Source organism: Vulpes vulpes, chromosome 2, assembly GCF_048418805.1.
Source record: "Vulpes vulpes isolate BD-2025 chromosome 2, VulVul3, whole genome shotgun sequence".
NCBI classification, from domain to species: Eukaryota; Metazoa; Chordata; class Mammalia; order Carnivora; family Canidae; genus Vulpes; species Vulpes vulpes.
Window position 1 is genome coordinate 159,526,067 of NC_132781.1, and position 23,612 is coordinate 159,549,678.

General features: G+C 57.7%; 1 protein-coding gene across 6 annotated transcripts in view; it reads right to left on the reverse strand.

The window, feature by feature from the left end:
- The window catches only part of PAX7 (paired box 7), a 100,239-nt gene that overhangs the window by 41,424 nt on the left and 35,203 nt on the right, over positions 1-23,612 (reverse strand). For all 6 annotated transcript variants that reach the window (XM_072751038.1, XM_072751035.1, XM_072751036.1 and 3 more), the window contains exons 5-6: positions 6,620-6,819; positions 391-556 (exon numbers count right to left, since the gene is read on the reverse strand). In XM_072751038.1, coding sequence (XP_072607139.1) covers positions 391-556; positions 6,620-6,819 — 366 coding nt within the window. The remainder of the gene's footprint in view (positions 1-390; positions 557-6,619; positions 6,820-23,612) is intronic.

Genomic DNA, 23,612 nt, shown 5'->3' on the forward strand with positions numbered 1-23,612 from the left:
ATTCAAGGGCAGGACCTCATTTTTTTTTTTTTTTTGTCTTAATGGTCCATCCATATGCAAAGAGACGAAGGGTCATTTAAAAAAAAAAAATAGCCCTGGGACACCTGGGTTGGCTCAGTTGGTTGAGGTCTGACTTCAGCTCAGGTCACGATCTCCGGGTCCTAGGATCGAGTCCCGTGTTAAGCCCCACTTCAAACCCTACATAGGGTTCGGCGCTCATCAGGGGAGTCTGGCCCTCCCTGTAGCCCCCCCTCCCCCATGCTCGCTCTCTCTCTCTCATATTAATAAATAAAACCTTTAAAAATAGCCCTTATGATTCCTTCTTGGTGGAGGAATTGGGGTGGGGGAGACAGGGCGGGGCGAGGCGCCAGGACACGCCTGCGTACTCACCTTGGGAGATGGTGGTGGTGGGGTAGGTGGAGTCCGGCAGCTGGTAGGGGGGCAGCGTGGGCATGCCGGTGGGCGGGAAGCCCCCGGGCAGGAGGTGGTTGAAGGCCGCCAGCTGGTTGGCTCCTGCCTGCTTACGCCAACGGGCGCGGCGGTTGCTGAACCAGACCTGGGGGCGGGAGAGTGGAGAGGCTCAGCCGGGCCCCGGGCGGGGAGCTGAGGCACGGCGAGGACGGTCCCCGAGCCATCCCTCACCCTCCGACCAGCGGGCAGGGCACGTCCACGGGCATGATCGCATCCTGTCCTCTCCACCGCCCCATCGGGGGGTTATTATTGTTGTCCCCATTTTACGGATGAGCAAACGGAGACGCGGAGACAGGGGCCGACTTGCCCAGGAGGCAGGGTGAGTCCGGGTGCCTCTCGGTGCGGCGTCCTCTCCACGGCCGCTGCTCCTGCCCCCACGGGCGTCCTTGTTCTAACACACACCTGCCCTCACCTCCTCCAGGAAGCCCCGTGTCTGGAACCCACCTGAGCGAGACCTACCCGCCAGACTCAGATGTGCCGGCGAGTTCACCAGTTCACCGTGGAGCCAGAGGCCTGCCTCGCTCACCCGCCGGGGCCTTGATCAGAAAACCCACCTCACACGGACACAACAGGCATTGATAAAGCATCCGTGGAGAAAGAACCTAACACGTTCGAGGCTTCCTCTGCTCCAGGCCCTGTGCTAGTGCCCCACGTCTGTCCATAGGGAGACCCATGAGACCTGCCCTCCTCTTCCCATTTTACAGAAGGGGAAACCGAGGCCCCCAGAGGTCAAATAATTTGCCCAAGGCTGCGCAGCTCGCTGTGACGAAGCTGAGGTTCAATCTTAAATCAGTCCGAGTTTCTAAAACCAGCTTGTCTGGATTCGCGATGAGTTCTGGGCCAGAAAAGGACCATGAGTGTGGGACCCTGGGGCTGCTTCCGGGGGGCCCTTTCCTACCTCTGGGCTTTGCACATGCTGTTCCTTCCAACCCACACACTCTTCCCGCAGCTGATTCCTCAACCAGCGGGCTCAGCTGCAACGCCTCCTCCTCTCTGATTCCCTAATCACTGCATCTAAGGCAAGTTCAGGCAGGTGGGGCCTCCTCTCCGGGGGCCTCCGGCTTCCCCATGAGCCTCCACACACATGCAATTAATCTATGCATTTGTTTCTTGGCGATGCTTTTGTCTCCCCCTCAGGCTCCAGGCCCCTTGGGTGGGGGCCATGCGTTCCTTGCTCTCTGCTTATGGCTCCCTAGGTGCTCACAGAATGCTTGTTGAATGAATGAATGAATGAATGAACGAATGAACAAAGGAATGCAGAGATGGCCCTGGTGGGTCTTCCCCAGAGCTGGTGCTACCCGGCTCAGCTGGGAGCCCCCCACTGCAGTGGGGTGAAGACCTCGACCTCTCTTGGTGCGGGATCCCCGGACAGCCCCCCTGCCAACCTGTAGCCCATGCCTGCAGACCCGGGGAGGCCAGTCTCAGCTGGGTGGTGGTGGGGGGTGCTCATGTGCCCCTTTTGTTTTCCAGATCCTTCTGCAGGAGGGAAGCTATGTTTAGCTTAGATGACCACAGCAGCTGGCTCAGATGCGTTCAGGACGCGCAGAGAAAGGAGATGAGGCCAGTCGGGAGTGAAACTGGCTCTGGATAGAAATGAAGGTCTCGGCTTCTCCGCACTCCCCGGGGCACTGAGGGCCTCCCCCAGGGGGTCCTGGTGGGGTGGATGCCCCCATCAGACCGAGGGTCTTCTGAACTGGCGAGGAGTGGGCAGTGCAGTGTTTCCTCGCTCGCTGCTCCTGGGGGACAGTGAGGGGGTGGGGGGCTCATGCGTGTTTCCGTTCAGTGTTTCCCAGCCCACGCGGGAGGGACATCCCGGGGGGCAGCGACGCAGACATGAAAGAGCCCTGACCCACTTTACCTGTCCCCAGGCCTCTGGGCGTGTGGAGGACAAGGTCGGGGCTTGGTGCTAACGCATCCTGGGTGCTGGCTAACACCTGCTAAGCTCCCTTCTAGCACAGAGAGGAGTCCTGTGGGGGTGTTCTCCCGCCCAATTTCGGTCTTCCCCGGCGGGTGTGCGTGTTCCCAGCTGCCTTCCTTACGTGACTTATGGTAAAACATACTGATTTCATTTTAAAAGTAAATAACGCCGGGACGCCTGGGTGGCTCAGTGGTTGAGCGTCTGCCTTTAGCTCAGGTCGTGATCCCGGGGTCCCGGGATCGAGTCCCGCATCGGGCTCCCCGCAGGGAGCCTGCTTCTCCCTCTGTGTCTCTGCCTCTCTCCCTCTCTCTCTTTGTGTCTCTCATGAATAAATAAATAAAATCTTAAAAAAAAAAAAGTAAATAATGCTATGGGTAATAGGCGTATGCAGCAACGATCTTGAAGTGGGTGTGGGACCCCCGCTCCCACGCGGCACCCTGCGCCTCGCTGTTCTTTATGCGTGGGTCACCCTTCCCTCGAATCAAGAATACTAAAGGCAGGTGAAAGGGTCCTCCCCTGCCATCCTTCCTCGTCTTTTCCTTCTCCTTCCCTCCTTCCTTATGTCCCGTCTTCTCATGTCACGTCTCTGCCGCGACTCTGCTCGGTGCCAAGCCAGATGAAGAGAGCTGAACAGAATAGTCGTAGCCCGCAAGCTGCCCCCTGCTTGGGCACACAGCCGGCAAGGCCAGGGACGGCCGCTTCCCCGTGCAGTAAGCTCAGGGGACATACAGGTTCCAGGAGGAGGTCCGAGGACGGGCTTCCACTTCACCTCTCAGAATCCGGGAGGACTTCCTGGAGGACAGGACATGCCCTTTGTGCTGTCAATTCTCTTGCCTCTTCCTCCTTTCTTCTCCTGCTTGCCCAGGGAAGTCTCCATCCCATCCCAGCAGGCACCTCCCTCCTCCCCTGGCTAAGAGCGGGGACGCTGGAGCCGGACAGCCTGGGCTTGAATCCTGCCTCTAACTCCTAGCTGAGATGAGCAAATCCCGTCATCCCCTCCATGCGTTTATTTCTTTGTTGCCTGATAACGGCTTCCCCCTCCTGCGGTCCCAGATCTCAAATGAGTTAACGCCGGCAACATCTACGTGCATCACTCCGCTCGAAAGCCGCCGATGGCTGCGCTGAAAGAGCTCTTAGCCAGCATCCGGCACAAGCTGCCCATTCCCAGGTAGGGGATGGGGGCTCCGGGGCGGGGGGTCGGGACAGGGGTAGCCCCAGCACCCACCCAGAAGCCCTGATCGGGGCTGCATCCTTGGAGAGCAGAGGGGGAGCACCCTGGGAGCTGGGTAGGAGCACTGCACTCATCATCTCCTGTTATGGAAAGATTCAGTCTTGGGTGTTAATCAGTGAGTCCTGCTGGTGCTTCCTAAATGGGGTCCCAGGCAGGGTGGCTTCTGCTTCTGGAGGAAAACACAGAGGCTCTGAGATCCTGGCACTTGGGACACAGTGGATTCGTTTACCTCCAAGGAAGACGTACGGTTGGCCCCTAATTGTTTAACAGGGAAGGTGCTTCCAGAGAAAGTTCTCGGTCCCCAGGCATGTGTCCTCCTGCCTGACCCCCATCCCCACGCTTCCTGGTGGCTTGCTGCCAGCTGAGACAGGGGTGTCTCCCCCCACCCCCAGACATCAGCGATGCCAAGTAACACCCCGTGGGCTTCAAAAGCGGGGCTGGAGCAGAGCCAGAGGGAGGTAACGCGTTTGAGTTAGCAGAGCCCCGCCTGGCATGTTTACCTGTTTGCCTCGTTCTCTGGGCTGCCAGCTCCGTGGCAGCGGGGATTTCTGTCCCCCGAGTCCCCAGCACCTAGAACAGCGCCCGGCACCCAGCAGGTGCTCCTAAGGGAGTGCCGGGTGGATGAACTGGGCGTTTCCAGGGCAGCCAGAGAGGCCACCCGTCAAGAACGGGTGGAGTTCAATATGAATGTACCCCACTGACGGCGCTTCTGTGTGCCGGGCCCTTCCTGACTTGGAGGGCGTGTGTTTTCACATGTAAGCATTCAGCCCCTAGAACAGGAAGGGCTATTGCCGTCACCTCTGCTCTGCAGACGCGAGAACTAAGGCCAGGAACTGAGCCCGCTTGGAAACGCTCCACTTTTCCCACCATCTCGTGGGGCCACTGAGGTGACACGTCCCAGGACTGCAAAATCCATAATCCAAACACCACAGACCCTTAGAAACAGATCCAAGATCCCCAAACCATAGGATCTGGGCAGCGCTCGGGAGGCTCTGAGTTCCCGGCCCTACTCTCCACAGCAGGAGCCCCCTCACCAGGATTTCTGATCGCCTGGACAGTGTACTTTGGCTTGAACGCTGCTGGTAACGGGGATCTCATCACCTCAAAAGGCAGTTCTGATTGTTAATAGATAAGGATCCTAGAACTTTAAGGAGCCTTAGGGATCATTTAGTTCCTTGCCTTTACTTATAGATGGGAAATGAGGTCTCAGGGGGGAAACTGATCTGTGGAAGGTGATACAGCTGATCAGAGTCAGAGACCAATGGACACCCCAGCCTGTGGCTCCCAGTCCCACCTTCTGGAGCCTCTTAGCTGCATCCTCCAAAATCTCTTCTCCAGGCCAAATGTTCTATCATTCCTGTCTTGATTTGTTGTTGGTGGTGGGGTTTTTTGGGTCAACCTTTGTTCATTCTTTAAAAATTCAACATATCCTGGCCCCTCCTCTACTGGGATCAAGCTAAGTTCTCAGGCTAAGGTTGGGAAGACTCACTGCCCACAGGATGATAGAGGAGTCAGCATGTGCAAGAGCTCTGCCCCGGCCCCCTCGCTATGGGTTTCCCCAGGCTCTGGCTGCGCCCCCTGTTCCCAGCCCCCCTCCCTCCTTGGACCTTGAGTGACACCTGTTTCTGGGTCCCCTGGGCCAGTAAAAGCACTGCCCTGACAGCCAGGAAATTTTACAAGGAGCGGTCAGGCTTCAAGGTGGTGGGAAGCAGCCGCGGCCGCCAGACGTGGGAATGAGAAAGCACCCAGGAATGTGCCCAGGAGAACAGCTGCAGGAGGATCAGAGCCGGGGGAGGGAGGCCCGGAGCCCAGGGCAGGCTCAGATGTCAGCCTGGAGAGGAGGGGAGGGAATGAGATGAGCTGGCTGCTGCCGCCTGCCCCCGTCCCCTGGGGGTCTCCCTCAAAGGCAGCCAAGGACCCCCCACTCCAGGGGTTGGGGGTGGGGAGGGTGGAGGGAGGTGCCCCAGCTCCTGGAGCACTTATGCGCCAACTTGCTTCTAGAACTTTCCCTACTGCTTTCAGATCCCAGGCTCTGAGTCAACTTCTTCCTTCCCCACGGGAAGAACTTGGGCTTTGGCATCGGCCAGGCCGAGTTCCGGGCCCAGTTCAGCCCCAGCTGAGCTCTGTGCCCCTGGACTTGTCGCTCCCCTGAGGCTGTTTCTGCACCTGTGGCCCACCTGTGGGTGCCTTCCTCACGGTCTGAGGTTCCACTAGGTCACGTGTGAGGTGGGAACAAAGCGGGCGCCCAGCAAAGGCTGGTTCCCTTCATCTGGGAGGCCCCAGGGAGCAGTTTAGGGCGGCCCCTCCTACAGACCCGCCTCGCTCGCTTACGGAGACGACAGGCCAGAAATGGGTTCCCACAGGAGCTACACGTCACGACCCTGGGCCTTCCTCCTGCACCTGGCATGGGAGGCTGCTGGCCAGGGTGCAGGTGAGGGGCAGGCCATGCCCAGGCAGGCTCTGCTCCCTCTCCACCCTCCCTTCCCCCAGCCCCACTGATGGGGACCCACACACTTGAGGGCGTGGGGGGGGGGTTCGAGTCTGCACACCCTCCCTCTGATGCTCCTAACCCCCCCAGGACGTGCCCGCTCTGTGTGCTCGCATGCTGCCTGCAACGGGAAACTCTTTACCCGTCTTAAGAAGCTGGGCCCTTCAGAAATCTTCCTCCTAAACACTTCCTCCCCGCATCAGAGATTCAGAGACGTTCACGCTTCCTGAACCCTGTCTTCTGGAGGAAGGATGAGCGCGATCCAGCGGGCCCCACTGCACATCCTGGCTTCCCTGGGCCGTCCGCCACTTGCTCAGCCCCTCAACCCACGCTTGCCGCCCACTTACTCTGCATCAAGTGTCAGTGGCATTACTGCCTCCAAGGTCCCTGGACCACCTGCCGCAGAACCCGCTGGGGGCCCGCTGAGCCCTGGGATGCCGGCCACCCCCACCTCCTCGGTTGCCCCCTCTTCACCATGCCTGCGGTGCAAACCCCCAGGACGCCGCCTCACCTGGACCCGCGCCTCGGTCAGCTTGGTTCTCTGAGCCAGCTCCTCGCGGGTGTAGATGTCCGGGTAGTGAGTCCTCTCGAAGGCCTTCTCCAGCTCTTCCAGCTGCTCGGCCGTGAAGGTGGTCCGGCTACGGCGCTGCTTGCGCTTCAGAGGGAGGTCGGGTTCCGACTCCACGTCCGAGCCCTCGTCCAGCCGGTTCCCTGCAGCCAGGCGAGAGGGAAGGAGAGGGTGGGGGGGCTAATGAGACGGAGAGGTGCTTGGCGCCCACCTTCTGACCCACCGCTGCGTTGACAATCAGATCCCTCTTGAACACAAGGAGACAGTATGCTTCCCACAGCACTGTTTACCAGAGTGACGGGTGGGAAGCAACCTCCATGCCCAGCCTTAGGGGATTGGTCAAATACTTTATGGCATGACCTTTTTTTTTTTTTCCAATCCCCTATAGGTGGGTATTTAGATTAGCTCCACTGGCACAGAAGAATGTCCAGGACATAGGACTCGGAGTAGTTTCATGATGAAATCCATTCGCTGAAATTTTCTAGGGCTATATTCTCCCAAATCAGAGAGTTCGGCTGTGCATGAACTCCTCCACACACCTAACTTTAAGAAAAAGGCAAGGTTTGCACCAGTGCGCAAAGATCAATCCCACTTTTGGAAAACGCACGCATGACACACTATACTCGAAAGATTAACCAACATTAACCTTCGCGGTGACAGAGCTTTTGTTTTTTTTTTCTTTATGTTTGTTTGTACTTAGTAGTTTTTAAATGACCATTTAGACAGCAATGCTATAGCATTCGGGGAAAATATCGCAAAAACTAAGTAAATCAGGAAGGCCAGAAGAAAGGGAGAGAGGGAAAAGAGGGTACGTGCCTGTGCTCCGGGCTGGCAGTCAGGAAGCTTCCATTCCAGACCGGGCTCCACCCCTAAATGCCCCAGACCATGACCCTAGGAAGGCCACCTTCCCTCCTTGGGCCTCAGTTTCCTTGCTTATAACATGAAAGTTTTAGACTATGTGACTTCTACACACAGGGCCTTGCTGGGATGTTTTGGGATCTCTGAGGGACCTTCCAGGCTGGAAGAGGAGACTTTACCTGACTACCTTGGTTGTGGCCATGGTCTCTCCGTGATGGTCCTTACTAATTTCCACTCTGGAGTCTGGGGGTGAATGAAGGCCACTGCTTCCTGTGCGGAAAGGGCCCAGTTGTCTGGAGCCAGCTTACTTCTCAGCCCTGGATGGGGCTAGCAGGCCAAGTCCAGGCCAGGGGGGTTTGCAGGAAGGGCTTGCTCAAGCCCCTTGGCATCAGAGATGAAGACACCCTGGGGACTGAACTGGCTTCCTGGCCCCACTGATCCTGTGCCTCTTACCCGTCTTGGTCCAGCAGAGGGAATGCTAACAAGGAGTGGCCTAGCCAGGACTCTGGAGCTGCACCCTCCGTGGCCCCTGGGGAACTGTGGGCAGCTCAGAGGAGGGCCAAGGAAGGGGAAGGGAAAGAAGAAGCAGGCCGTCAGAGATTATCTTCCACTCCTGCTTCCTTCCTCTTTCCTCTTTGCCTTCAAGCTCTCTCCCCCTCCGCTCCCACCTCCATCTTTGCAATTCCTGGAGGCACTTCTATGTTTTGTCATTCATTGGTCCACCAGAGCATCAAGAGAGCACCTGCTGGGTGCTGCCCCCCTCCTGCCCTGCCCGGGCTGGGTACACTGTGCTCACAACACAGTCCGAGTCAAGCTGGAAGGGCCTCAGACATCATGTGATCACACTACAGCCGGGAGAAACTGAGTCACACAGAAGCAATGTGAACTGCCCAAAGTCTCCCAGAAGTACCCACATCTGCAGCCTGTCCCCACCCCTGTTCTTCAACTGCTTTAAGTGTCTGTTATACAAATAGGTCTAGGCCTCTGCCACAAGGGACAACCTCCTCCTCCCTCCCTAAAATACCTAATACGGACTCTTAGGTGTTACGTGTCCTGGGCCGGGGGAAGAGCACATGCCGAGGCCTGGCGCAGCAAAGGGCACCATGGGCAACGTGGTCATGGGGCCGTGTCCACAGCGGGACGTCATCCGGTCTGGAGGAACGTCCCTCTGCCCCGGTCCCCTTCCCTCCATCGGATCTCGGCCTTTGGGTGGTCATCCCTGCTATTTCTTGGCCAAGGCCAGGCCGTCCTTGGTTGTGACACCGCATGACAAGGGAACCAATGGCAAGCCAACGTTCCCTTCATTGTCTACACCGTTCCCTAAAGGCAGAGACCTGAGGTCAGATCCGACCCCCTCCTCTCCCGTTTCCCGGCTGCCCAGCTTCCTGTCATTGAGGGGAGGGCCAGGCTGGCACAGCTGGAGCCCTTGGGGCACCTTCCCCAGCACATCTGGGGCTCAAAGCCAAAAACGACTAGCCCCAAGGATTCAATCCTGAAATTCACTGCGGTCCACACAGGAGCCTGGGGAGGGGGGGTCACGTGGGCAGAGTGGACACGGAGCACGCTCATTAGACAGAGGATTTGGGGTGGGCGCTGGGAGAGCAGCCACTTTGCCCCCATGCAGCTGTGAGATGGAGAGGTCCCAAAGAGGGGTGGGACGGGGCTGGTGCAGGGGTGCGGTGGCCCCAACACAGAGGGATAGGGCGAGGGACCCTCTCTCTGGGTTCCTGGGTCCTGTCTCTGCTCAGGGATGTGGGGAGTCCAATACAGAGCAAGGATAAAATAGCCCCCTCCAACCGTATGGGGGGAAAACAGCCTCTGTCTTAGGAAGCTCCCAATCTGATGGAGGAGGTATCACGCCTCTTCTGGGAATTTCCCGGTCTGATGGAGGAAACCTCGCTTCCCGGTCTGATGGAGGAAACTTCGCTTCCGTAGGAGTTGGGGCCGGGTCAGGACACCAACAGCTGCAGGACTCAGAGCCTCAGAGCGCCCTGAACACAGAACAGGATGAGGGACAGCAAGGGGGATGGGAGCTGCCGGGTTTGTCGAAGCTTAAGAGTGGGCAGGACGGAGGTGTGCGCAGGCCGAGTCCAGCCCAGGCCGGGTTGACGGAAGTGGATAGATTATCACCGGGGAGCCTCTTTTCCAGCCTCTACCTCAGCCTCCACGCCTCCTTCCCAGCTTGCCGGCTCTCACAGCCGCTGACCCCGGAAGCCTCGGCTACCCGGTGAGGCCCCAACACCGTCAGCCCTGCCCGTGTGCGCAGACTCACTCCGTCACCCCCCAAGTTCCCTGGCCAGCTCTTGGCATCATCCTTAAATGACCAAGCCAGGCTGCCTCGCACCGCCGTGCCTCTGACCGTGAGCTTCCTCTGCTCGGAACACCTCACCCCCTTCGCTGGGCTCCCTCTGCTCATCCAGCAGAACCCAGTTCATGGGGGGGCCTCCCCTCCCCAGCAAGGCTTCCTGAGCACACCCACACTGGTCTCTGTGCCCCTTCTTGGGCCCTCAGAGCTCCTCAGGGGAACCCAACCTGCCTATTTCTGGGTCTCTTGGTCCCCATTGGGCTGGGAGATCCCTGGATGGAACACACTGTGCCCAGCACACAGCAGGTGCTCAGCAAAGGCTTCTTAGATGCATAGGCCTTGACAGAACAATTACAAAGTTCCTCCTGAACCCCGACACACTGCAACAGTCATCACCCTATGCACGTGCACCGCACCCTACAGTTTGCAAGCTCTGTCCCCGGTCCACCACAGTCTCTCCCAATAACGCTGACGGCCGAGCAGGCAATATCAGCCCCATTTTACAGATGATCGGTGGAGTCCCGGGGGCAGCGAGGCTGGGAAGCAAACCCAGGACTCAGGACTCACAGCCCAGGGAGAGTCACCTTTGCCCTGGAGTAGTCCCAGATGGTGAAGCATTCCATTTCTGAGCATGAAGACCGAGGTGGCTCGTTCTCCATCCCCGCCCCCCAACCTTCCCAGCTCTCCTTTGGGCCAGAGGAAGACCCTGGAAATGGGATGGGCCTACCAACTTCTCAGAAGGCAGGAGGCAGCTGGCCAGCTGCAGATCCCTGTCATCCTGGATCTGAGGAAGCCAGCGGTGGCCTTGAGGTTTGGGGTCCATCTCCCAGCTGCCCGACCACCCAGCGACGCCCTCCCACCCCACCCCAGCCCCGCGCTCCCCTCCCCGCTGCCTCCTAACCCAGTCTTTATTACAGTTTAACATAGGCCCCGCGCGAGCCGCGGCAGAGAAACGAATCACATAATAGTTGATATGCGTTTTAATCAAGTAATTCGGGCAGAGCCGAGAGCTGGCGAGTGTGGGCCTGGCGTCCCTGAATACCAAACAGGCCTGGGCGCAGGGCTCGGAAAATGGAAAAGTCATTTACAGCTCAGCTGGGGGCCGGGCGAGCCGGGGCCCAGGCGGGAGCCCCTCCCGGCCCCTCCGCAGAACCGCTCAGCTGTAACCAGCACGCGGTGCGCAAGGCTGGGGATGCCCGTGGGAGCCCGGCCCCACACAAGGGCTGGCAACCCGGGTCCCAGGCTCAGGCCCGGCTGGGGGTGGGGTGGCGGAGAGGCGGGGTTCGGATGGACCCATGTGAAAGCTCCCTGGAAGCCAGCTCCTCCTGTCCACCTCCTCTGCCCGCCCTCCTCTTGGGTGCCCATCTCAGCACGGGGATCGAGGCCTGGCGCTCAGCCCTTACAGCCTCGTCCTCTCTCTTCACGTCCCCTCCATGCCACCAGGCCAGCACCAGAGCCGGGAGATTCAGAATCCCCATTGGCTCTGAACCCACCCTATAGCCCAACCTACTTCATCCTGCCTCAGTCTGCCCTCTCCTCTCTCCCTGGACTCCAGCAACCATCTCCTGCTCCAGCAACCACCGGCCTTTGCATAGGCTGTGCCCTCGGCCTGGAGCACCCTCCCCGTGCCCGTCTGGGCCTGAGTTTGCAGCTGTCCAGGCCAAAGTCGAGCAGGGCGTCTACGAGCACAGGCTTCTGATGCAGTTTGCCTGGATTCTGTGGATTCCATGCATGTAAAACATGGACACTATTAGGCATCCCCCCACCCCACCCCACCGCCCATCTTCCTGCTTTCCCTTTTTTTCCACACCATGTATCACAATCGGATGGGCTAACTAATCTGTTTTATTGCCCCCTCCCCCCAGCCAACCATCATCCTGGCCATCACTGACGCTCCACGACGATGGGTGGTTTCATCTTTTTTGTTCACTGATAAATCTCCAATGTTTGGCACAGAGTGGATGCCCGAATATCTGTCGAATGAACGAATGAGCGAACGAACGAGTAAACAAGAGGCTAGACTAAGGCACACGAATCAGCGTCACAGACGACAGTGCTCGGTAAACGTGAGCTTCCACGGGTCCTCGCCCTTCCTGATCAGCTTGGGATCACTCCTCCAGGAAGCCTCCCGAGGCCGCCGCCCTCGCTCCGGCTCTGGGGTGCCCACCTCTGTGCTCTCAGAGGGCTGGGGCTCAGCCACACCGTCCGTCCATACTCGGTTCATGTCAGTCCTGCTTTCTGGGAGGCCTCCCGGGGCTTGGGAGGCCCCGGCGAGGCGGGGATTTCTGTCCCACTCCACACCCCAGGCGATTTCTCAGCCACTGAGTCAACAGGCCCAACTTCATTCTCCCGAATCAAGGATGGGAAGGAGCAAGGAGGGTGTCTTTAGAAAACGGGGCGGGATCTCACTTTATGACAACCTAAACCCGACAAAACTCTCCTTTCTCCAGGAAGTCCCCCCTCCATCCCCACCAGGTGGCCTTTTTCTTGTAACCTTGAAACTGCAGGTACATAATGTGCACATAATGTGCGTTACAAAATGTGGGCCCCCCTCCACCCAGTGGGGTGTTCTCAGATCCCGGCTTCTTGGCTAATGGCCTAGTACCGTCCTCAGGCGCTAGAGGGCACTCTGCATACACTCCTGCTAGGAAGGGGCACACCTGGGAAGAAGGAGGTAGTACTGTCTGGGCCGGTACTGTGTAGTTGCACCCGAATTCAGAGCCACGCTGTCTCGCGACGGAACCGGAGCTGGTTCTGCACGGATCTGTGTGAACCTAAGCACGAGCCCCACGTGGGAGAGAAGGGAGGGTTCGCAGAGGGCTGGGACCGTCCGGGTGCAGGGAATTCCAGACTAAGGTTTCCCTGCCTGAGCAAGAGCTGGAAACTGAAGACGTCAAGAGGGTCCTTCCAACTCGGTCTCTTTAACCCGCTGGCCTCATACACAGAAAACCCGGAGTTTCGGAAGAGGGGACCGCAGCTACAGGTGGTGGGGGGGCGAGGGGAGGTGGCTTGGGGGCAGGAGGAGCTCGGCTCACCAGCCCCTGTCACACCCTTCCTGCGGCTTTAAGACAATCTTGAAAATAATCATCAGTGGTTTTTTTTGTTTTTTTTTTTTACTTCTTCGTTGGACGATTTCAGCCACTTAACTCACCGACCTCGTGTAAGGACAGGAAGAGCGATGCTTGGTGCTGGGGTGACAGCAGAGCTTGCATGTCAGCGCCCGAAGGAAGCCTGCCGCCGTCGGGTCCCATCTTACGGCGCGTGGCCCAGGTGGCCAGGGGCAGGTGCGGGGAGGGAAGCCGTGGGGTCAGATGGACCTAGGCTTCGAGTCTGCATTTGCCCCCAACAAGCTATAGATGCTGCGTGGTGTTGTTCAACATTTGAGCCTCATTCCTGTCATTTCTAAAATGGGATTTGGAGGTGGGGGTGGGTGGAGGGGGTCCGGGGTTCCCGGCCCAGCCGCTCTCCTCCAGACCCAGTCTCTCCTCTCGTTCATACAGCCTGGCAGGGGGAGGAGCTGGCCCTCCAGGCTCACACCCTGAGCTGACCCTGAGCATGTCACCCACCCTCCTGGGCTCCCCATTCTCCCACCCACCCTGGGAATAAGAGCTCCAGGCGCCTGCTCCTCAGGGCGCCGTGTGGCTGCAGGATGGGAACCTCAAGAAACATCAAATGGTGCCTCTGATGCAGTGATCACAGCCTGCTCCCCACACTCTTTCGGGAAATTTATTCCCCTCCTCTGGGTCGCAGACCCTACATCTGTAAAACGAGGAAAGGAATAATAGAGCCATCACGGATGAAGATTAAATGAATTGCTACAAGACAAGGGTTTCTAACAGTGCCAGGCATACAGTAAGTGCTCAATGTACATGAGCTATTATCACTATTACTGGGTTTTTCAAATTAATTTATTTTTAAAAGATTTTATTTATTTATTCATGAGAGACACACAGAGAGAGGCAGAGACACAGGCAGAGGGAGGAGCAGGTTCCCTGTGGGGAGGCCAACATGGGACTCGATCCCGGGACACCAGGATCACGCCCTGGGCTGAAGGCAGGTGCTCAACCACTGAGCCACCCAGGCGTCCCACTGCTGGGGTTTTTTAAGAGTTTTATTTTGAAGTCATCTCTGTCCCCGACTGGGGCCCGAACTCACAACCCCAAGATCAAGAGTCTCACGCTCTACCGACTGAGCCAGCCAGGCGCCCCTCCTCCTGCAGTTAATATTGGGGGTGGCATACGGCGAGAACTCAACCTTCCTCTGCACCCCCCCTCCAGAGGCAAGCACAAAGGAATGAATGCTTGTGTGAATGAATGATTCAATGAATGGTGACCGCTTTGGCATCCTTAATTATTTATCCCATGGCCAGTGCTTGGCACAGACCCGGGCGGGCCCCCGCCCTCCTGCTCCCAGGGCCGGGGGTGGGCAGGGGACACGACATCCCAGAGCTCAGGTAAGGCACCTGCTGGCGCACAAGAGCTCACCGGCCCCAAGGACCAAAGAGGGAGCCAGGCCCTCAGGAAGCGGGGCCTGGGAAGGCCTGGCTCGAGGCCTCGAGGTCAGCGAAGGGGAACCAGCAGCTGGGGCCCCAGCGGCCAGATGAAGCTGCCCCGCGTGGCGGCGAGGAAGCGGCAGGCCGGCCACCCGTTGGCGCCCCACAAAGCCACTGTGAAAGGGCCAGACGCCTGAGAAGCCAAGCCTGCCCGACCGACCGGCTGTCCCCGCCACCCCCTCGCGCCTCCTCCCTGCTGGAACTCTGGGAGCCACAGAGGTTCAGCCAGTTGCAAAGTCATCCAAGGAGGCAGAGGCGGAAAGGGGCTCAGCCCCCCGGGCTGCTGCCTCCGTCCATCCATCGAACCCCCTGCCTCCGTACTCGGCCCCGAGGAAGGGCCGCAGCCTGGGGCTCGCTGGACCCTTGGACCCTGAACACGGGGCTCTGTGGCCTCACCAAGTCTCCTACGGCAGGACTGGGCATGAAGGCGGCTGATGTGTCCTGGCCGCACCCCGTGCCTTTCCTGCAGTGACTCAGAGTCCCACAGCAGCCCCGTCGTACAGGCACACGGGGGACACTAACTCCACGGCCCAGTGATAGGTAGCCCCGGAGGCCTACGGGAGCCTGGCGTCCGAGGTCCCTGCGCTGGCCCAGGACCTCGCTGCAGCCTGGGGTGACGGCCTCCCTCACCTGGTTCCTAGTTCGCCATCCTGCAGAGCTGCACCCAGAGCCCAGCGCCACCACGAGGCCCTCCCTGAATCCTGGGGCATCCGCCGCCCGCGCCACCCGCCCAGCACTTGGCATCGACCGACTCCTGCTGGGGACCGACGGTTAACGTTTAATCCATATGCTCTGTTTGCCAAATACACCCGATCCTCCGGCTTGTAAGAACTTTCTCTGAACTTCTTGTGTGTGAGGACTGGGTGTCCCCTCCATCGAACTGAGGACACCCTGGCAGAGACCGAGGTTGTGCCTTCCCGATAAGACTGGACAATCTTGAGGGTAGAAACTCATTTCTCTATTACAGCTGGGTATCACCCTGCTCTGGTAATGGCGCTGTGGTTCCTATCATTCTAGAATGTTATATATTTTTTTAAGATTTTATTTATTTATTCATGAGAGACACACAGAGAGAGAGGGGGGGGCAGAGACATAGGCAGAGGGAGAAGCAGGCTCCATGCGGGGAGCCCGATGCGGGACTCGATCTCAGGACCCCTGGGGTCATGCCCTGAGCTGAAGGCAGATGCTCAACCCCTGAGCCATTCGGGTGCTCCCACTCTAGAACGTTCTTAATGACAGTCGTGGGTAGGAATTGCAGCCATCGGTTTAACAAAGAAACCCTGCACTTTGTCATCACAGACACAAAGAATGACTCAGGCTTCCCCAGAGCCACTTCCCCAGAGCCTGAGAGAGATTCTCTCTCAGGACTCTGCGCTGAGTCATTTCTATCCATCCAACTTCCAACCATCCCCACCTCCACTTTCTTTAAATAGGGCCTCCCAGAAAACTCCAACACCCAATGTCACGTTCCACGTCAGGGAGCACAGAGGAGTGTGTGCCCAATAGGTATTCATTAAACACCTACTGGATGCCCCACAGCCCCACACTGAGCAAAGCTCCCGCAACGAATGCCCACCACTAGGGAAACCAGCAGGTATCTCAGAATCCTGCCTTTAGACCGAGGACCACTCCCTTAAAAGTGGGCAGAGGCGCAGGCTGAGCCCACAACATGAATGCGAAGGTCGAGCAGGATCGCTGGAAAGGCAAGCCAGGCCTCCCCCGACACTGGGGCGAGTGCGTTAATGGAGGCCAGGCTCCCTCCTTAGGAGCTAAAAGCTCGGGACACCCGCCTGGATAGCTCAGAGGTTGAGCGTCTGCCTTTGGCTCAGGTCCTAATCCCAGAATCCGGAATCATGGAGCCTGCTTCTCCCTCTGCTTCTGTCTCTGTGTCTCCCATGAATAAATAAATAAATTAATTAAATATTAAAAAAAAAAAAAGAATCTAAAAGCTCTACCTGGGAAGCCCACCTAATGGAACAGACTTCCCCTCTGTAGACCAACACCAAAGCCATCAACTGGAGTGACTTCCCCACCTACTGCTGCCTCCAGAATTCCAGATTAAAATGCAAATACTCACTGCGGAAGTGCCCCCCACACTGGCTACAGGCACCCATTCCCCACACCCCACACCCCACTAGATGAGGCAACTGTCACCTTGTCCAGAGGCGGGTCCCCAGGGGGTCTGCGGGCCGGCTGGAACGACCAGCGGCTCTGGACGACAACCCTGAAGCTTGCTCCTGACTTTGCCTCCAACTTGCTGTATGACCTTTGGCACACGTCTTAATTCCTTCCTGAGCATCATTTTCTCTATCCTCCTGGATCTTTAGGAACAACCCTGAGAAGGCGGCCTGGGCTATATCTGATTTATTCACCACTTCACACTCCCAGAGTTCAGTACCATTCCTGGCACACAATAGGGCTTTCAATAAATGCCTGTTGCTGGATAAATAGTGATCGATTGATGAGGGCAAGGAGGAGCTCCAGAAGGGACTGGGGTTCTAAGTTGGGGGTGCAGGGCGGGCTTCAAGACCCCCTGAAATCATCTGATTCTCGTAGGGACAGGGAGGGACAGATTTCACGACCATCATCCGCTTCTCAGTGGTCCCCAGGCCCTTCTTCTTCTCTTAGGGGACAGGGGTAGGGAAGGCTTATGTCTCCCCACCCCTCCCCGCCTCTCCCTAGGCCAGTCCTGGGCCCCTCGTGTCTCGGGCTGGGCTGGTCGCTGGGCAGCCGGAGGCCTTTCATGGTGCATTCTCGGCCGCCCCTCCCCGCCCTCTCTCCCCAGCAACCCCACCCTGTCATGCTCCCATCAATCTGCCGCAACCGGGCCTCTCCAGCTGGCCTGGCCGGGCTGTTCCCAGGCAGAGCAGGTCCACAGTGGAAGGTGGTGGAAAAATGTGGACAAATTTCTGATTTGCAACACTCTGGGAAAGAGTTTATTGCCATTGTTTGAGGACGAATGTATAAATAAAGCAAGGCGAAGATTGCAGGGGGAGGCCGATGAAAGGCAGAAAACGAGAAATTTTATGGCCATAAGGAGCGTACTCTAATGGTGATTTTTGAGGCACTGGACCATGGTAGTTACTTAGCCAAATGATCGCTGTGAAGCTGGGCAAGGCGGCTTATTTCTTAATTACTGTTACGTATTATGTCAGGCAGATGCCCCAACCCTGGAAAACTTGGTCCTGAAGCAGCCACCGGCTCCGAGTCAGGTCCCCGGGGCCAGGATGCTGGCCAGCCGGTGGGAGGGCCATCGCCTGCACCCACTGATTGCAGGGGGCCCCCCGGGGCCTGCCGCCCTCCCTCCTGGCCCGGGCTCCTGCCTCCCCAGGTGTGAATCCAATCACCCCCCACACAGGTGTTGGGCTTGTGCAGGTTCTGAGCTACCCATGGCTGAGACTGCACAGAACAAAACAGACGCGATGTCTGGCTTCCAAAGATATTCATGAAAAGCAGCTAGGGGCTCATCTGGGCCTCCCCACTGTGGGTCACTGTGCAGGATGACTCGGGACAGGACAGGGGTGGGGGGACACAGGCTGGGTGGTCAGAAGAGCGCCGGTGTGGGGAGGACGGGGTGGCTGTGACCCGCTGTGCCCCCTGCTACCCACCTTCTGTTTCTTCACCTGTAAGAAAAGGGGGCGGGACTAAATCATCCCCCTTTGGGTCGGGATTCCAAGATGCTGGGACTCTCTTGCTCTCACAGCCGGCGAGGTTGATTTGACCGGCACCTGCCCTGTGGAACACTTTTCTCTTATGGGTTCACCGCTGCCAAGTAAGGCAGTAACAGAAGGAAGAAGGGGGTTACGGCTTACTGAGGGCGTCCTGTGCGCCAGCAGGAGCTCAGCGTGCATGATGTCCTCTCATGGAATCCCTCCCAGTCACCTCAGGGGCCAGTGCTCCTCGGGAGACGCTCAGAGAGGAGGGGAGACTTTCTCAGATGCTGAGCGGTGAAGCTTCCATTCAACCCAGGTAGGTCCCAAAAGTCACCAAATACATTTCAGGGAAATCGAGTCACCTCCCTAGCACCTTCTGGACCAGCGTCAGGGCATCAGAATCCCCTGGAGGGCTCCTTGAAACATAGGTCCTGGGGTGGGGGGGGTAGGGGGAGCTTCTGATTGGGGAGATGGAGCCAAGAGGGTGCATTTCCAAGTCGGCAGGTGCTGCTGATGCTGCGGGAGGGCCGGGAGGGGGGCGGGAGGCACCACACTTTGAGAACCACAGTTCTGCCGAAATTCGGAGAAAAACAGCGACAGCAGCCACAAAGATCATGCTGCTCTGGGGAAAGGGAGAACCATACAGGGCTTTGTACCTCTCATCGGAACGGAGGGACTGAAAGACAGTGGCAAGCCCTCAGCTCCCACCTGCGGACCCCAAACCCGACCTGTGCTTCCCCCTGGGGTTGGGGGGGAGGAGACTCAGCCCAAGGTGGCCCCAGCCAGGGCCCTGTTTCTGCCACTTGCCATGGTGTCTGGGTCATCAGATCCTTTTTCTTTGTTTATTCTTTTTCTAAAGATTATTTATTTATGTATTTAAAAGGAGAGAGAGCGAGCATGGGTGGGCATAGAGGCAGCAGGAGAGGGAGAAGCAGACGCCCCTCTGAGCAGGGAGCCCACGTGGGGGTCCATCCCAGGACCCTGAGATCACGACCTGAGCTGAAGGCAGATGCTTAACTGACTGAGCCACCCGGGCACCCCTGGGTCATCAGATTCTTAGCAGACCACAGCCCAGGATGCCTGGAGCCCTCACCAGGACCCAGCCTGTCCCACCCCACCCCAGCCTCCGGACCTACCTCTCTCCACCCCTTCTCTCCACCCTGGCTCCCTACCTAGGTCCTCTTTCCCTTCCTCCATCGTCCTTCCCTCCACGTTCACCAATCAGATTCTGTTACCCCATATTAACAAAGAGTTGTCGCCGTATCAGGAGGCTGACCTTTCCAAGGCTGACGTCAGGGACCGCCCCTGACACCTGCTTCCTCTGTGACCCATCTTCCCGTCTCCTAGCTTGAATTATTTGGAGGGGCAATGTTTCTGTTCCAGGAGAATGACTTTTTTCTTCTTCTTTTATCTGGTTTGTTCATCATTTTTATTCCCAATGCCCAGAAGAGGGCTTGGCCCATGGGAAGAGCTCAACACATGTTTGTCCAATGAATGAATGAATGAATGAATGAATGAGTGGCCTCTTCCTATATGCCCAGATCCGTGCAAGAACTTGGAACGTTTCCGCAGACGCCTGGGACAGTTTGCTCTTCAAGCCAACGTGACTGTTGGTGAGGATGTTAGGATCATCCCGCACAACCACCTCATTACAGATGTATTTATGCGACGCCAGACACCTGGCCCCACGCTGAGAGCCCCAACTAGCCAGCTGCACGGCTCCAAGAGGTCCGGGGATTGACGCTCTGTAAACCAACACACAGGGACTCCGCTGAATTCTCCCTTCTGCATCCAGATGTTTGGTCCACTCAGAAGTGGCCCAGAAGCAAATGTGGGGTCTTAATGAAGGCTTCAGAATCGCCTCCACTGGGGTGATCCCTCAGCCCGCCCGGACTGCCAGGATCTCACCGCTAACAGTCAGACGGCTTTGGAAGTGGGTTGCTCAGAGGGAGCCCGTTTTTAAGGGAGTTAAAATCCAATTTGATCCTGCTGCTTACGCCTTTTCTAGTTTGATGTGTTTTTGATAAAAAAAAAAATTTTTTTTTTTTGATCAATAAAAATAAAATCTGTTACTCGCACCCTGGGGCAAATTATTGCTCCGGGCCCCGTTTGCTGAATCTTGATAGAATAAATAATGTTATTTTTCCAAAATGTGGCCAGCCATAGGTTAGTTACATTAAACCAGCGCAGAGGGTGGGTGCGGGGGGGATCTGAAAACACACTGGTTCTCAGAGGGCAAAAATCAGGCCTCGAGGGGGAGAGGGATTGGGCTCCCCAGTCCTAAAGAACAAGCAGTCCTCCCCTCAGAGATGAAACAGTGATGCTCTTACCTGCTGCCAGGTACTGTGTGTGGCATGTGTAACAGGCATCACCCCGCAACACTCAGACCTGGCGGGGGCACGGATATTGGAGCAGTTCCAAGGAGAAGACCCCGGGAAAGGCAGTGGTTTACCCAAGGTCACACAGTTGCCCGCGGCCGTGCCAGGACTGGGACTCAGGTCTGTCGGGACGCTGAGCCTGAGTGCAGACCCCCTGCCACCCTCCCTTTTGCCCTTCCCTTCCACCCGGGTGCCGTACTGTGCTGACTCCAAATAGCCCCGATCCGGGCAGCCGGAAAGGCCACCACCCTCTGGCCTGGGGCTGCAGGTGGTGGGAGACGACGTGGCATCTGAGATCCGGAGAAATATCATGGGAAGCTGCTGGGTCCTGTGCTTTGGGGAATTAACGTGGAAGGACACACATCCCACTGTTTTAGCCATGGTCCTATTGTGTGCGTGCATGTGCTTATGATTCCGGGCAATTTTGCTTTCTGTTATGTATTTCCAACACCAGCATCGACAACAAAATATGACCTTTTAGTAAAAGAAGCTTATGTGTCCCGCAAGAGGACGGAGAAGAGGGGGACCGCTTGGCGGCCTCACAGGCTGCATGCCAGTCCTGTGTGATACCAGCCGGGGGGACCCAGGGATTAGATTCAGAGGCTCGTGGGGATCCCTGGGTGGCTCAGCGGTTTAGTGCCTGGCTTCAGCCAATGGTGTCATCCTGGAGACCCAGGATCGAGTCCCACATCGGGCTCCCTGCATGGAGCCTGCTTCTCCCTCTGCCTGTGTCTCTGCCTCTCTCTCTCTCTCTGTGTCTCTCATGGATAAATAAATAAAATCTTAAAAAAAAAAAGATTCAGAGGCTCAGAAATTCTGAGTCAGGGGAATTCTCAAGCACGCCTGGGAATGAGGAAGGTGTAGGAGGTGGAGAGGCTGGTAACCTCCCTGGCTGCCGAAGGAGAGAAATAAGCCAACCCTGAGCGCCCAGGGTGTGCGGAGGCCGGCTCATACGTCCCCTCGTTCCACCCCGATGACTCGACCCTTAAGGACTTGTACCCTGCTTGTTCTAACAGAAGCTCACGTTAAGCCACCAACTCAAAGACATAAAGCGGAGCCGAGCTGCAGGATTCGAATCCACGCCAGCGGAGCCTCCTGCAATTCGGGGAGGGGCAACGCCTCCCCGGAGCCCGGTGTTTACCCTCCCAGCCCCCTCGCACGCAGCCACAGGGGCCCCCCAGCCCAACCTCCAGCTTCCATCGCTCTCAGGCTCGGCCGCCTGCCCGCTAATTAGATTCCCCTGGAAATAAGAGTGCATTGTACAGTCCCGCTAAAGGCAAACTGATTTCACAATTTCTTTTCTTTCCTTCTCTTAATAACTCGCAATGTCTCAAGGAGGTTTTACTTACAGCCTGCACACTGGAAAATTATTCTGTCTCTCATGCACTCATTTTTCTCTTAAGGAAAATTGAAAACTGGATTTCTCCTCCATCACCAGCCCCTCTCTTAGCCTATCTTGTGCCCAGACTATTCTAGTCCTTGGCCCCTCTATACCTTGCAAGTAAGCCCCCCCCGCCCCCCGCCGCCTTCCTGCCCCACAGCCTGGAAAGGCTGGCAGCCCCCACTGATCTTGGGAACAGTGAGGCGTCTTTCAAAAGTTTAGAGAGGGGCCGGAGGGAGGGAGGGAGGGAGGCGTGTGGTGGGGGGCAAAGCGGGCAAAGCGGTCCGCTCCGCTGTGGGATACATTTGCCCCCGGAGAACTGGACTGGGTCCAGCACTTTTGAGGTAGGCGCTGGGTGAGTGAGGGGCCTTTATTGGTCCCATCGGGTTCCCGTTAAGTGTCAGGGAGTAAATTACAAACAAATGGGTCCCATTTCCATTTCTGAAGGCATCTCCCGCCCTGCCTTCGCCCTCCACCTTTGTGGGTACATCCCCTACAGCGGTGCCTGATGGGACGGGGAGCCAGGTGGATGGTGGCACACAGGTGTGGGTTGGGGTCTGCACAGCCCACAGTCCCGGCCGGCCGGCTGGCACCCGCTCCCCACAACCCCGGGGGCCAGACCGGCAAGTGACGTGTGATAGATGGACAGATGCACGGAGAGACGGACACCCCGGGCGACTGCAGATCTGGGCTACACATCAGCAGGTTTCATGAATTAGGGTTTGAGAGCCCCCCCTCAAGGGGAAGCAAGAGGGGGGAGGGGGTGCTTGCTGGAGAATGAGGCCTGGGTGGGGGCTGGGCACAGGGTGCTACCAGAAAGGCCACAGCCGTGGGCTGGAACCAGGGAGGGATGCCGAAGGTCCCTGGGCCTGGCACCCGGGACGTGGGGGGCAGAATGGGACCACGAGCAGGGTCCACCGCCAGCCTCTGCCCACTTCCTGGCTTCTGCTGCCCCTGCTCCCACGATGGGAGCTGGAAGCAGAAGGATCCAGCCACACCCATGCAAACAACTGATCTCATGGTAACTGGGACCTTTCGCGGGGCACCGAGGCCTGCACGGTTATGGTCTCATGGATCCCGGCCTTAGCGCCACCACTTCATGGAAAAGGGCCCTGGAAGGCAGAGAAGCCATCACCGGTGGTCACTACAGGTCACAGGAAGCGCTCGCCGCCGTGCAGGGCACCGCAGAGGGTTTTGTGCAGATTAATGTGCTCAAGGGCTGCAACAACGTCACACTATTATTCCACTTACAGGTAAGGAAACCAAGGCTCAGAGAGGCAGAGAGTGTGGGGCGCATCTCGGGTCTGGGGCAGGCACTGGCTTCCCCAGCTAGGATGGCTTCTCTGGATCGACTGGGTCTCTAACGTTTGAGACCTCCTCTCTGTGTCAGGGGAATCCAGAGGTTCAAGCTAGAAGCAGCCTAGGGGGTAACTCAGTCCCCTCTCATTGTCTTACAGATGAGCCCAGAGAGGGCGTGTACTTGCCAGAGGCCACACAGCAGGTCAGTGGAAGGGCTCATCCTGCTGTCAGGGCTCAGAAACCCGCAGACACTCTCAGGGTATGTCCGCAAAAGGTGCAGGGGTGGCCCACGGCAGGCCTCCCCAGGCAGGAACGCCCTGACCTTGCCGCCGCCCGTAACTCGGTGCTAAGGCCTGGGGCCACTGAGTCAGGACAGGCCCTGGAGCCCTAAGGATGCTCTGGCTTCCCCCGGGGCCTGCCCTGTCAGGCTGGAAGCAATGCCAGGGGCTGCCACCCCCAGGCTGAGGGTGCTCCAGACCCGGGAGGAGGACCAAGGAGAAGGCACAGTAA